General features: G+C 34.0%; 1 protein-coding gene across 1 annotated transcript; it reads right to left on the reverse strand.

The window, feature by feature from the left end:
- Positions 1–700: 700 nt before the first annotated feature.
- Positions 701–16557, reverse strand: LOC112458111 (putative fatty acyl-CoA reductase CG5065). The gene is made up of 8 exons (XM_025021548.1): positions 15987–16557; positions 7167–7443; positions 5386–5702; positions 3843–4090; positions 3321–3507; positions 2910–3095; positions 2571–2831; positions 701–2484 (listed from the first exon to the last, which is right to left on the reverse strand). The coding sequence occupies exons 1-8, from the start codon at positions 16184–16186 to the stop codon at positions 2406–2408; spliced, it is 1755 nt and encodes a 584-aa protein (XP_024877316.1). The 5' UTR covers positions 16187–16557; the 3' UTR covers positions 701–2405.
- Between the last annotated feature and the right edge of the window lie 53 nt (positions 16558–16610).

Below are 16610 nucleotides of genomic sequence, written 5' to 3' on the forward strand. Positions count from 1 at the left end.
TTATCTTTAACGAAATTCTGCTTTTTTGCAGCTTAAGACACAATAAATATATTACTTAGATCCATTTTCTTGTCCATTTTGTTAATTTCTTAAACTTAATACAGTTGGAAAAAAATAAAAATTATTCTTGGATATATTTTTTTATATATATTCAAGAATTTTTTTAAATTAAACAATTTTTTTGAATTAATTACTCAACGCCAAAAGAGAAAGATAGAACGACGTTTGTTTCGACTTGTGTCTCTTGCTGGAAAGCTCCTTAATTAAAATTAAAGAAACAACTTTTTTATTTTTTACATGACTGATATGCATGATGATGATCGAAATAAAATATTCAAAAATTTATAGTTGAATATATAGGGTAAACTCGGGTAAGATGGCCATAGAGGAAAGATGGTCAACCTATGTTCTTTCAATCTAGCTCATCATGAAACATCAAATGAACATGTGTTGAACAACTCTTATTATTTTTTTATACTTTGACGATCATTATAGACATTTCATCATTATGTACATTTCAACTTTTATGTTATTTCTTACCAGAGTATATTTGCTTAATTTTAACGATATTTGAAGGATTTCGAAAGATGTGCGTTTGAACTATTGAAATATTCCACAAGAACTATTCATTAAACTATTATTTATTACTAACATACATAAAATTTATGATACACGCCCGAATAAACGAAACAGTCAGATGTTAATTACAAATATGTTTTATGTAATTACAAGTCTTGTACAAGTTTGATACATGATAACAATATACAATATACACATTAAAGTATATATAAAACATAGTTTTAGTAGTAGACATTACTTAATAAGGATGTATTCCATTGTCTATGCTTACCTACGATATGTTATTACGCGCAAAGAAAAGTAATTTAGGTACTTACTTGAAAGCTTATACGCTCAGGAATATGCTTATGTATATGCGTTGAATATTCGTCTCGAGAATTAACAAAAATCATTACGTTATATTTATACAATGCCATATTTTGCGAACGAATAAAGTCTTTTTTCAACCAACAATGATTTGTCTACTAACGCAATACATAAACTACATACGAAAGATCGATATTTCTAAAATATCTCGTACATTAATATTCCACATAGAAATCAAACTACAAACATATATATGTGAAATGCAAATGTATTCATATTTATTCGCCATATTGTAGATATACATACGATGCATTTATGTCCCCGTATTTTTTGAGAAAATTTGCTTAGTTTCTCGTGCATGAACCAATTTGTTAGCATAATTAGTTGATACGAATTATAACAAAGCTCGTAATAGCTGTATCATAGATGTCTATAATTCCTCGTTCGGTTTCGCACAAAAGGATAAACGATAATCATTTCTCACGTAACATGAGCATTTAAAAAATATTTCAGCTTTTTCATTCTTACTACGAACAAATTTATTCGTTCCTGAGGGTAATACGAATATTGGTTTAATACAATTTATTGGTTTAATTATGGCAATTAGAATATCTGATGGATTAGCAAAAATAATTTTCTTTTTGATATTGATAATAATTAATAAGGCAATAGTGTAGGTCTTCTCTTTTTTTTTTTTAATATATCGTTTTAGTATATTTGATTAAAGTCAGTCTTCGCAAGTAACGATATTATATTTAAGAACTTCGATTATTCGTATTGTACTATGCGTAGTTTAGCTCGCATATGCATATGTAACATGACACGCTCGATACATTTGGTCTGTGAGCGCTCGGAGATGTGATTTTTATCTTACAATTAATATTTTAACATTATAAGGGTCGGATCGCAACAATTTAAATACAAAACATAGTGATTATTCAGTATATGATGAAGAATCTACATTTTTCTGATATATACCATTAAAAATACTTTGCATTTAATTGTTTAAAATACACATTACTATGTTTTGATTGATGCAATAACATGGTAACTATTGGCAGAAGAGATGTTTCGATGCGGATTTACAAAGAAGCGTTTGCTCAAAGTCCTTGTCTCTAAATTCTATCATCTCGAACACGTACTCTGAATATATTGAACAGCTGAAAATCGACACGTATTTTTTTTTTGTATATACGTGTCAATCATACGTTAGGAGGTCGAAACAGCTCTGCGAAGCTAATTTAATATTGCGGAAAGTGTGAAGTTACATATATACGAAGAAAAAGGTCTTAAACAAAAGTTCTATAATATCCGTAGGATCCTGCATCCGAATATTTTTCAAAATACCTCCTCTCCCTCTCGTTAATATTTGATTTAATTAGTATATTAGTACTTGATAAAGATCTTAGTCTTCGAGAGATAAAGCGTGAGTCATGTCTCTTTCTCATGATATTTCTTTTCACGATATTTCTGCGGCGTTTCTCGGATCGCGCGTGTCGCGATTCAGATTCTCGATGGCATCACCGACCGGCGCATTTGATTAATCCTAATAACGCGAATATACTGAGTATTTTGGTAAACTTATGCATCCAGTACAACCTGCAACACAATAGACTTATTTCTTCCGCACACAGCACATTGCAAATTTAAAAGTTGCAAGATAAAAATGAAATTGGAAGACTTACCTCGATAATCGATTTCGGGCGTTGTTTAACGTATCTAGATTGTCCTTCAAGATATATTTTCGGATTCCTAACATGTACTGATGCAAGTACATGTCCCAATCCACGTTTCTAATATCTACATCAAACTTATCACAATCTTCCGACGCTCTTACAAATTTCACCAGTTTCGTCATGTTACCCGAATAAAATTTCCACTCGTTCATCGCGAAGAACTCCCCGGTTTTGGCGGCGCGCTCGAACCGTTTGGCCACCTTCACCATCCTGAAAGGAAACAACGCGCGTTATATTTATCGTTATAAATAAAATTGCCACGCGGTGAAACCGAGGGGAGATACTTACATGGGTTTGCAACCTTGAACCCTCAGTATAAGATCTACGATAAATGCAGGCAAAAAGTGCAACGTGGCCACTATGATAGAGTGAATAAATTTGTTTGTCCTAAATGTGAAACCTGGATACCACATCACGTATTTCGATGGAGATTCTATGGCGTGTTTCCTCACGAGGTATCCAAATTCGCCCCATCTACAAGAATCATGTATATGCATATACGTATACAAGATGATAACACTATTCAACAAAAATAAAAATGTACAAAAATGAGAGTAATTATACGTTTTATATAATTTATTAACTTTTTGACATATCAGATTATTATTTAGCAATCTGAAAAACTATTAAGTTGCGCGGGTGCTCGCACACATGCATTTATTTAAATGTTTTGTTATGTCTATTGCTGCATATACTCACGTAATCGGATTTACTGTACTGCTGGTACAATTGTAAATCTTTATCGTGTCAGTACGTTGCATGGCATTGTGCCAAGATGCGCAGATCAATGTATTGACAACAAAATCGACAGGTACAACGTCTACCACTAATTTTGCGTTACACACGATACTTCTAACGGTACCTCTTCCGATCTCCGTCATTATACCTATTAAATGTAAACAATTAAATGTGACACATGTATGCATTTTTTAAGTGTCCATTATAGCAACAAACATTGTAAATAATCAATTATATTTATTGGATTTTTCCGGTAACTTTCAGTAAAACAAGTACAGTCTCTTCTCTCTATTATTCCTATCGTCGTTCAATATTTTACAGTAAAATGCTTATTCTTTCTTTAATAACCCGAGAAAAAATTTTTCATATATGTATATATAATTATATATAAAACATATGTTCATATATGTATATGTTTTCTTTCTCTTGTATAATCTTTACGATTCATACAATTTATACGATTGTTTAAAATTACGATTGTACCTGTAATACCGCAAGTATTATCTATCCATCCTGGAAATGGCTCTTGGTACGCGGCACAGACTATACTCGGTCGTACAATTGCGATCGGTAGGCCGCTTCCCTTAGACATTACGATCTGTTCCGCCAATCCTTTGGTCAACGTATACGTATTCGGATGTTTGCCAATCAGTCTCTTCTCTATTATTCCTATCGTCTCGTCGTCCAAATTTTCACACATATCGACTACCGTGTACGGCCTCACCTCCGTGCTGTAACATTAGCAATATACGATTAAGCACCTTTTAGCTCTATAATTTGCGTTAGAATTTAGGACAGAATTTTATTCTTAATTTTATATATGTATGTATTTTAGTATAAATTTTATATATACAGGGTGTCCCATTTTGAAAGATCCACACAAATATCTCAGAAACTTTGCGTTATCTTGAAAAATGTTTTAAATAAAAGTTGTAGGATTTTAAGAGGGCCATTAGGTGAATTACCTAGATTTTGGGTCTGGGGCCCTACTGGACCCAATATGGGCTCCTACTACTAAAATCCTACAACTTTTATTTGAAACATTTTTTTAAGATAACGCAAAGTTTCTGAGATATTTGTGTGGATCTTTTAAAATAAGACACCCTGTATGTACTTATATTCTAACTTTTTGAATGTACGTTTTTCAAGTCGTATCAAGTTTATTTTAGACAATTTATAATTCGAGTCAGAATTCAGAATACAATTTTATTCATATTTTTACGTGTCTCGTCAAGTCGATTCTTTAAATGTTTTTCGTATTACAGGACACACGTAAAATTGTAAATAAAATTTTGTTATTGCAGATAATCAAAAATTATGATAGATTAATTGGATAAAAATTATAAAACATTATAAGTTAATATTAATTAGGTATATTAATAATGACATTAATTAATATAGATTAATAGATAATTTAGAGCGAGCATTTCTTTAGGAGCATTATTTTTTAATACATTTTTACCATTTTGAATCCTAAACTGAACTGGATTACATAAAATGCAATTCGTATCATGTAAAATAAAAAAATGTACCCGCAATTTAAATATGTATCGTAGGGGAAGATTGCAAGCAAGAAATAGCTACTTTATTGAATGTACTTATAATCTAGTCATTAGATTCCCCTTCTGTTCCGCTTATTATGTTCTTGAAGAAAAACGCTTTGCTCGTATCTATGATCCGTATATTTCCATTCTTAACAGTTTAATGTATATAAACGGGATAATTTAATGCATTATCGGCGACAAACCGATTCATTATTCTTATCACTGCATTTATTTGTCAAAATATACCGATCATCCAATAACATATTATTGTAAATATCATTTATAATAATATATTATCGCTCGACAATGTATGTCAATTTTATCTACCACGGGCGGTAGATAAAGTGTTAACAGTAACGCAGAAGGAAGTATTTCCGCGACGAAAATAATTTGATTGAGGTGATCTTGAAGATCTACCCTCGAGATGAAAACGGTAGCGCGTTATCCGTGCGGCTGTCACGCGTGCTTAACTGGCAGCTTACATGTATATCGATTCTTCAATATCCCGTCGGTCGGCATTACTGTAGGCCGTGCTGACGTGAATGACGCTAATAAGGTTTGTCATGCGCCTGCACAAGTCCAACATACGATCGGTGCCCATCGTGTTCAGATTAACGGCTATCTTCAGCGACTCGTTAAAGCGCACGGTGGCCGCGCTATGGAACACGATATTAACTCGCTGTATCAACATATCTCTGTCTTCAGGCTGGAGCCCCAGCTCCGGCAGGCCTACGTCACCTTTCACAGGGAAGATTTTGTTCAAGGTGCCCGGAAACTCCGATCGTATCCTGTCGAAAACCTGTCACAGAGAAAGAGGCACGTTACCGCTTCGTTTCGTAAGAAGGGTGCGAGGAACGCGCGGATAAATATTGAACACAAAATTTTATATACTTATATAGAAATATATTATATATGTTGATTTATACTCATACACGTATATTATTTATATATTAAATAACATAATAAAATAAAATAAAAATATTATGTATTTTTATATATTAGACATATATAAAAATAAATATAATAAATAGCATTGTATATTATTTACAATAATTGTTATATTTATATGTAATATCGAAAGTAATTACGGTTCAACATTAATATAATTTGAGATAATCGTGAGAATGGCGACAATCGCGACCTTTCGTCGTGCATTTCGATGACAACTTGACACTTTAGACATAAAGCTACGAATAAAATATTTAATACGTCCTACACGAGGTTGTGCGAAATCGATATTACATTAATTTAACAAGTGTGTACGCTATTACGTCCATAAGAAATTTGGCGTGAATACGCTGCGATGAAGTTACAGAGGGATAAGATAAACTTCTACACTCAAAAAAATGATTTTGCACCTATATAGCAAAAATTTTCTGGGTGCAAAAAATTAGCTAAGGTAGATAAATGATTAGCAAATACTGTGATATCGCTTATGTTTTACACTTAAGGACGTTCACCGGTCCTTATACTACAGAAAATCGATTTTCTATAGATATTTTTGAAACTGTGAATATACATTAATTTAGGTGCTTTATGCGTGGTATAAATTTTAGTACCTCTTGCGGTATAAACATCGAGATACTGAGCCTCAAAGTTTCAACTTTTACTAAATTTTGGTAAAAATTGAAACTTTGAGGCTCAGTATCTCGATTTTTATACCGCAAGAGGTACTGAAATTCATACCACGCATAAAGCACACCTAAATTAACGTATATTCACAGTTGCAAGAAACCTATAAAATTTCGATTTTCTCTAGTATAAGAACCGGTGAACGTCCTTAATCAATCTATATGACAGAGACATAATTTATACCTGAACTGTTGTGAAATTTAGAAAGAAAGTTTCTCTGTCGCCTATCCATGTTAAAGTCACTGTATAATAATCATATTTGTTATAAAGTTTGACTGTGATAGACGTACAAAGTAAACATAAAAATTTTCGTTTTAAACGAGTTTAATTCTCGTATGGTCTTCAACGCATAAATATGTATGTTATGGCGAGTAGTGGGAAAGTGCTTTAATTTAAAGGCCATAGAAATTCTCGCGTGCGCCCTTTATGTCACGCGATATAGGTCTATGTTAGCTCAATTAGCTCGATTTAAAGCAGTTCAATTATTCCGATATTTCCGACAATAATAGACTCGAATAATATTTTCCTATTTGGCTAACAGAAAAAATTTGTTTATGCATAACTGAGCTCTAAATTCCATATACGCGGGAGTGCATATATTATACATATATATATAGGTATATATACGAACGGGATTGTTCAGTAGTTCTTGAAAACGTTGCTCGACGGACTGGTCCTTTTTTGGACGGATCAGAACGAAAATTGTGGCCACTTGGGGACACGAGCGCAGCAGCTTTTCCAGAAGAGCTTTTCCTAAGAAGCCGGTGGCGCCGGTTAAAAGGATCACCGTCTCGGCGAAGAACGCGTCGATCGAACCTCCCCTCGGGTGAACTTCGTCATGTGCGTGCCCCGAATTAGTTTGTGCGTTCGTCGTACCCATCTTGATATCTGTTTCGAGCTCTACACAACTGTAAAAATTCATATTAGATCATCACATCAATAATACGTCGTTAAAACATATTTAGACGTTAACTTGTTAACTTGTTAACTAGGTGATTTCTTAATTAAATCAATCGACGGAAGGAGATTTCGCTGAAATTTTTGAAACTATGGGAAAACGGCGGAACTAAAATTTAAATAAGATTTTCGTGCACGTATAATCGTTACTTATATCTCGTGCATTCCGAAGTGTGATATTTCGAGCGAAATTATAATTTGCGCGGCACTTTTTGCGCACGTGTAATCATTATTCATGCATTAATTATATAGTGCTTGTATATATCCTTGACCCGAGAACATCATAACTTCTACTGCATATCTCGAATCGATATAGCCGTGTGGTGACGGTCATCAACCGACGTCGGAAAAAGCTCTTTATTAATATTTCACGCGGGAATATAGTTTCGCGGCTATAGCTGTGGCGAAATGTTATGTATGTCGCTCACGAGCTCCACTTTGCTTCATGACGTCACTTTACAAACCCTGACTGGATATCAGTAGTGAGAATAATATTATTTTTTACTGCCAAGCGGAATAAAAAAATTACGCCCTTAGGCCAAGGGTGTTTTTTGATCACTTGCTGTATTTTATTGCCGACTCGGATACAGTTTTGAAAAGGTCCACCCTTCAATTTTCATGAAATTCGTTGAAATGATCCCAAATACTGCTAAATAATCTTATCTAAAAGGTTTTTTGGCACAATTCAAATTTAACCGAGATGCCCGCTATGCCGGATGGAAAGTATCAATTTTCTTCCCTAGGGAGGAAAGTGGTTATACTTTCCGCCCGCTATGCCGCCCTGGCGTGAAATTGGCCACTTTCGCCCCTCTCTACAGGCATGGAAGTCAAACTTTCCGTGGAGGTGTTGTGAAAAAACATTTTTTGGACAAAAGTTGTTTAAATTAATTAGTAGACAATTTAATAAAAAATGGAGGTTTTCACTCTTAAATTTAACTTGGGCTCTGCTAGGTCCAACACAGGTCCTGGACCCAAAGTTTAATACTAATAAGATCGTCTTGGCCTTGTTTAAACCTTCCAATTTTTATCTGAAACATTTTTCCAATAAACTAATACTGTCGGAGATAATTGGCCGTTCCGGAACTTTTGGTACGCACGTATATATTACATAGATTATAAATTTTGTACAAATCGGACACAAATTTTTGAATAAAATATACGTGTATACATTAAATATTCTCTCATTGATCGAATAGTCGTCTTTTGAAACGCTGTGTGACTCGTGGCACAATTAACAGCGGGTGGTTCTATCGAGGTCGAGTTTACGTTGAATGCTTATCGCTCTGACCATTACTCCGCCCGATGCGAGAAGATAATTCACCGCGAGACTCTATACGGTCTGGAGATATAATTACAAACAGTGTCTCAAGATACAATTGCAATCTCGTGGACTCTTATCACCGACTGTCCGAGACAGAACACTGACCTAACTCACGCTCGATGGGACACGAAACGCGAGACGAAGTGGGAATTAAGAAATACTGTGACTCGCGCGTTTATATTGCGGATTTACGATACATCTTAACAGAAGAAAACATTCAAACTATCTATATGTATATAATTGATTAAAATTAATTATTATATAATTAATTAAATATAAGTAATAAGAAATGGATTACAAACACAAGTTTAAGGCTCCTGAGTTTATAATCTTACTGACTAAAAGCGAAAAATGTAAAATTTTTGTTCTTATATTATAAAAGAAGATTAGCTCTCTCGCGTGCCATCATTCGCGTTAATACAAATTGATTAGATATAAAAATTTTGTTTTTCATTTGTAGATGATGTGTACTTTATATTCGCTTCTGATAGTTGATTTAATTATTTATTAATTCACTTCTGTTAATTAATTCATAGCAAAGTATGTTTTGGGTTACACTGTATTAACTGCTTATTTTTTTATTTGAAGATGGAAGAAAAAGTATCTCTAATTCAAAAGAATAAATCGTATTAGAACTAATGATGTTATCGCATGACTATAGTATAGACATGTGACTATTTATTGAAGTTTACTCGCTGTTCTTGAGGCACTTAGAATATCGAGAAACCTGCTTTTGCGCCAAGTTATGCGCGACAAACAGCGAAGGCGTATATCGACCATACATCGCTCTTCTCATGTTTATACCAGAACCATAAATGTGCTTTTATGATTAAAATAGAGACCCTCAAGTAAGAGTCTAGCCACTGATCGACTGTGTGCTGATTGGTGTTGACAAATCGTGGCAGAACGAATCCAAAATATAAAAAACGTCAAAACGAATCCAGCCTATGTTTATTATTTATAATTTGTCATACAAAACATGTGTTGTCGTGTGTCTCTAATATATAAACTCTGTATAGAGTGCATTATTTTTAAACGCAGCCACATCATTATTTGTTAAATTGGCCAGACTCTTAACTTGAGGGTCTCTAAACTCTAGACTGAAGAAAGAGAGGGCAATCAAAAATTAATTTATAGTTAAATTTAAATCTGAAATAAAAACTGACAAAAAATTTCCCAAAAAACGATCTCCAGAATTATTTGAAATTGTGAGTTTCCAAAATTTATAATAATCCAAATATATACGCGAGCCGACAAATTGAGAATACTTCAGATTATATCTCAATAATGCTCTTGAACCGATTCAACTCTTAATAGGTTCAGTCGATAACTAGGAGTTTTGATTACATAACATAAGTATCTTTATTTCTGCTCTGTATACTCTCTGTTAATAAAAAGTATTTTGCAGTAAGAAACTTGACATTATCATCGATGAGACATTATAAAAAACTTGATTATTATAATATATATATATAATTAAGAGATATAATGTATAATTTAAAAATTAAACGAACTTACCGTAAAGTTAAACTACAATTGTCTCGTCTAGATATATTGTAATAGCCTTCCAAGCTGTGTTAACCTCAACAAGAGGAAAACGCTACTACAATATATCCATTCGGACGAGACGTTGCATATAATAGATATAATAAAATCGTTATAAAATCTACATAATAAAATGATTAATATTCGATGCATTTGCAATAATTAATATTATATATAAGTGTTTTTACGTGATTGTATGATGTTATTCGGCACGATATTGATTGTTGTCGATAATTGCGAACGTATATGCACTTATTAAAATTCCGCGCAATTTCGCGTACAACGCACGTATACATATATATGTGCAGTCGACAAAATGAAATAGCTTCGAAGACCGGAGAACTGATAACACATTTATGTTTTTTAAAGCTTGAATTATCTTTAATGACCTTGTGTCATACATCACGGAATTTGTCTCGACACGACGTCTCGACTGTTAATAATACGTAAATAAAAATACATTCTATTTTTAAACGATTTAATTTTACATCCGGAATATATATGTTTGAAAAGTTATATCTCTCTAGTAAATGTCGTGTCATTAAGGCCAAACAGAGGAGGGAGGGACACTCTTACGACCCTCGGACCCTCTCCTTGTTACATTGAATTCGATATAACTGTTACAGCTCGCTATATCATTTATATGATTGTGTGGACGTTTTAACGAAGTCGAAAAAATTGGACAAACAAGAAAATTAGGTGGAAACTCAAACATAAACAAATAATAATTAATTTTTTATGATAATATTGGAGTCCCCCACAATTAAGCTAACTCGATGTTATCAACCAATTTTTGAATTCGTAGTTATAACTCGAAATTTATATAATCAAAATATCTCAAAAAATACTTTAAAAACTATCAGTAAAAATTGGACAAACAAGAAAAATAGGAAGTGCTTAGGAAATTATTAGAAAATATATTCTTGAAAAGATATTACGTCTTTTTTTTAATACTTTTTTTATTATCCCTTTTCACCGATAAAACTGATTTAAATATTTATATGAGTATAATAAAATTCTGGTTAATGCAGGATATAAAACTTTTCTAAACTAAACTTCTAACTAAAAAGTATAAAAAAACCATTATTTTTATATTAATTATATTTCTCAACAAGATTAAGTGGAAACTCAAACATAAATAATAATTGATTTTTTATGATTATAGGAGTTTCCCACGAGTTAACTCGATGTTAGCAACCAATTTTTGATTTCGCAGTTATAACTCGAAATTTATATAATCAAAATATCTAAAAAAAAAAAACTTTAAAAACTATATCAGTGTTTCGATAATGACCTTAATGGGATGTTTAATATGATGAACAAATAAGAAAGCTTTCGATATAAAAACTACGAAAGTCTAATCTCATGAAAAAAAAATCAAAGAAAGAAATAACAAAAAAGAAAACATATAGTAGAAAAGATATATGTGACAACACATTAATTTGATAAATAAATAGCTGCGAGAAATTTGAAATAAATAAAGTAAAGGGTGTGCATCAGTAAAATCGAAGAAAAGCAAAACGTGATACATTTTAAATGCACAAATAAAATTAAAGAAACAAGAATATACAAGTAGAAAAATATAAGATTAGACAAGAATCGAGACTTGCAAAGGTATTCAGAGACACAATCAGAGGTAAGGAAAACGCATATAGAAAAAATATGTGAAAGAATTGTTTCAAAATATTAAGACTTTCCGGATAGCCTTGATATTTTGTCGAGAATAGATTTTGAAAGTATAATATCTGTTGCAAATTTTGTCGATAGAATGCCAGCAGAAATATGACAGAAACTGCTAACAGAATATAATTGACAGATTGACTTCAGAAACTGAGAAAAATTTACTGTTTATTTGTAACCATAATTTAAATGAAGTATTCCATTTAAATGTTTACAAAATGACAGATTCTGCTCTTGATTTCTACCGACAATCTGCTGTGAGATTATATCGGTAGGCTTATCGGCAAAACACGAGTTTTAATGCCGACACAGATGATACCAGATCTGTTGCGATATCTGAGCAAATCTACTGTCGATCTGTGTCATACACTGCAGGCAGTTTGCTTACTGGGTTAGTAGTGGCACCGACTGACCTAATTGATCGCAAGATCAGAAATAAAAAATACATAAAGATGGTGAAGAAATTGCAAATTTAGATTTGCAATATTTATGATTTTAACACTTGTTTCTTAATATGTTAAAAATAACCAATACTGAACAAATTTTTTATGGTTTATCGTAATCGCTTTGTTGATTAGTTGATTCAAGTGGCCGTCGAGATAAGAACGCTGATATTATCGCTTTATAGTCAACAGAAGAAGAGTAATTTTATGAATTTGATATAATTAAAGTGGTGAAGAGAAACTTTTAATCTGTTAAAGTTTAATTAAGAATTACAGATCGTTTAAAATGGATTTAATAACGAGATTCATAGCTGTTTACATCTCCCCCCTCCCCGTTATTAATAATGGGATGTAAACGCAGCCGTGAATGAATATAGTCGATTTATATAAGTCACCAGGTATCTCAGCAGCATCAGTTAAAAGGCAGAGTTATAAATTAATTACAAAAAATCTCTTTTACGGTTGTGTGTTTGAATTTTGTAGAAATTTAGCAGATATACGCGCTGAAGTCATGCTTAAATGACTAAAAGAAGAAAACTGATGTGCACATTTATATATTTTTACAAATATATAATTTAAATAGGATATTATTCTCTTTTTGCAGTCCCGTTTGGTTTTATACTTATTTTGTATCAGGACAAGTGTCATCGCAATGATTGAGTATTTTATCAGTTTAACAAACGTTAAAAATTAATAATAATATATCTACAAATAATTTGATTTTTTTAAATTCTATATTAATATTTATTTCATTTAGAACAAATTCAATACTAATCAATTAGACATAACAATACACTAGAGTGTTTATTTTTTTATTTTTGCACAAGGGTAATCGCAAATTAAAATTAACAGAATTGAAGGCGGGAAATTGTCAACTTAAACAATATTATATGGTCATATATGAGAGTATATAATTATATATGGTCATATTGGTCATATATGAGCATATATAAGCATATAAGATCGCATGATATCATATAAGACATTATAAGAGATTTCTTCTTTTCCCGGGCAGCATTGCTGATAAGCCAATATCGAATTTATTTATTATAATGATTAAAATTATTCGCACTACATATATGTATATTTTTTTTTATCTTTTTAATATTTAAACTAAAATAAAAATCAAAATAGACGATCTTTGCAACGACAGTTGCTCTTGATACAAAACAAGCACCGCGTACATCGAACGTATGCCTGTCAAGCGAGTATCTCGAGCATCCTACATGTGTCATTCACGGGGACACCAATGGGCGAATAAGAATTAAAAAATAAACGTAATAGATCTGTAACTATTATGTTTATTTCTATCTCAACGCGGATTAAATCTTAATCTTAATCTAACTTATTGTTTCTACTTCTTGGAACAAGAAAAAGATTACAAATAAAGTTAAACCTGCAAGATTAAAGTTAATATGCATTGGTAGAAATGGACATTAGGTGATTGTCTAATATTGTAAAGTTCGAATACGCGCTCTATGTAAATCGTTCATGGGCGCGTATATACGCGCCCTTTATACAGAAAGAGTTAAAGCAAACGGTCTGGCCGCCGCGCCGCGCCGTGAAGTCGCACGTGGTTGTACAAGTTGGGGCGATCGATCGACCTATACGTTCCGAATATCGATCGGCCAGCCATACCAGAAGTTACACTTTTCGCCTATACGTATGTGCGTAAATATCAGTGTAAATCTTACTTGTTAAGATTAAAACTACTGCGACAGTCTTGAAGAACGACGTAGAAACTGCTTCGAACGACTGAAATAAGAAGCTCCGCGGATATCGCCCTTTTTCTTCTTTGTTTATTATTATTTATTATTTTTTTTTTTACAAAAATCAGAACTTTTTCTTATATTTGCGGATATAATTTCGCGCCTCATTCTCGTCATTTTTTCGCGAAAACTAATTCCGCCGATGACTTCCTTTTATCGCGTAATCGAACGCGTGCAATAATTACGTTCTCTAACGTCAATGACAAAGTAAACAATATATTTCGATCCGGTTTTACGACTCGGCGTGCCAAGTAACGAGAACATGCGCCACTGTCGTTTTCTTATCTTATCGCGCGCGGTTGTAAGTGTCAGCATAATGCAGCTAAATTCTCACAATCGAATTACCGCATGGCACAAGGACGCTGCGACGAATGGAATTCGCGACGGAATATTTCTTTTTAACGAGGAATTGTGCTGTTCTTTCGATCGAGAACATCGATAAAGCGTGTTACGAAAGTGGAGGGGAAGTAGAAATTGGATGATGATTGGCATGATTGCGGCGCGATAACAGAAGTTTCGAATAAAAGTGATAAGAGATAGTTTCGGGACAGTTTATTTTGCTAAACGGACATTAAAAATTACATAAAGCTTAACCGTTTGCCTAACAAATTTAACGCCAACTTTAAATAAAACGTTTTGATATCTCTTTTGATGTAGAAAGTAAAGAATGTATTGGATATTTTATGATTGTCAGTATATTTTAAAAACGATTTATTACATTTTGTGTGTGTGTGTTTTGAATTTTAATAATGTATGATATCGTTTGAAACACTTGCCCGGATGAGGTTCAGGTTTCCTTTCACGCAGGACAGGAAAAGTTTTCTTTCACATTAAAGGAAGGTATTCCAAATTGAGGTTTTGGGAACTGTTACGGAAACGAAAAAATACGTATTTTTACGTATTTCGAGTCGTAGAATCCGGAAATGGTCATAAAAATCACGCTTGTAACGGGAAAAACGTAGAAAATTGAAAAAAATGTGAAAAAACGGGAAATTGTTATACTGTCTAACAGGCGTTGCGTTTGCGCAGAACAAATCGTCTGCTATCTGTCTTACTTTATCGGCGAGCACACCGCTTAATTGGGAAGTTAGCTGGCTAACAATATGGAAGTATTACATATACATATATGTATCGCTTCTCAATTTGGAATACCCTTTTAAGGATCAAGATTTTAAATCTGTTAAATACCCAAACAGCACCGGTTCCAAATTTGAGACATAAGACTTTTAAACATTATATCATAAGACGTCTTAGAAATGTCTTACGTACTCGATTTTAGACATGCATGTTGTCTGGGTATATAACAACCCGATAACGAGAATAAAAAACAAAGCGAAACATGGTATAATATAAATACCGAATCATATAATAAGCATAATACTGTCAATTAATTTTAATAACTTAATTATTTAATTAATTTAAAAAAATATAGGAGAAAGTATATAAGAGCTTTATGTCGAGTCTAGCTCGACACTGGAGCTGCTGGAACGAAATATCGTATCGAATCCAACTCGACACAGATCGTCGAGTCTTAAGGATATTTTTTGTGGACACAAATATTTGCTAGTTCTAGATCTAGATAACAGATAATCGGAGTGCTCCGACATTAAAAGCGCATGAAAACCGTGGTGTAATACGGCTGCCTCTCTCTTTCTTTCTCTCTTTCGGTGCGCGACTGTCATAATGAAAAATCGTTCGCGAGACTGACACAAATTTTGACACGTGTGTCGACTCACTGTGTGCCGTGCGCGTTAACAGTTCCTGATGGGTGAGCCCGCTCGGCGCCTGGTTCCTCGACATACCCTCCATCCCTCTCCCTCTTTCTCTCTAGTTTCATTGGCGTGTCTTCCGGTCCGCATGCCCTGGAAGAGGCGGAGCACGTCCTCGCGCATCTCGACGATAGAATTTTCGACGCCGGCGGAAACGCGGGCGACATCGCGACAATTACCCTTTCGTGAATCACGACATCGGTGGCGCGAACTGGCTGTCGGCGTGTCGGACGCGAGATGAGATGCCGAAGATGCGGTTGCCACGCGAGAATCGCGCGCTGTCACCAGGAGTGACTTAGACTCACCGGGTGGCCGAAGAGGGAGGCTCGAAAGCTTTCCGAATCCTCGATCACGAGGTTCACCACGTCGCGTGGCGGCTATGCCGCGTCGCGCCGCGCCGTGCCGCGCCGCACCACCGTTCGTCGAGGGGCCTCGATCGACCACCTCGCCGCCTTGCACCGGAACGAACCGTCCTGAACAAAAGGAGTGAGACGCACTGGTCCGGACCTCGTCGCACCGTGTCACGTCGCACCGTGTCGCGGGCACTGCGCGACTGCTGCGCGTTGCATTACCACCGTACGTCGCCGTCGA

Source organism: Temnothorax curvispinosus, unplaced genomic scaffold, assembly GCF_003070985.1.
Source record: "Temnothorax curvispinosus isolate PA1 unplaced genomic scaffold, ASM307098v1 QBEX01008703.1, whole genome shotgun sequence".
NCBI classification, from domain to species: domain Eukaryota; kingdom Metazoa; phylum Arthropoda; class Insecta; order Hymenoptera; family Formicidae; genus Temnothorax; species Temnothorax curvispinosus.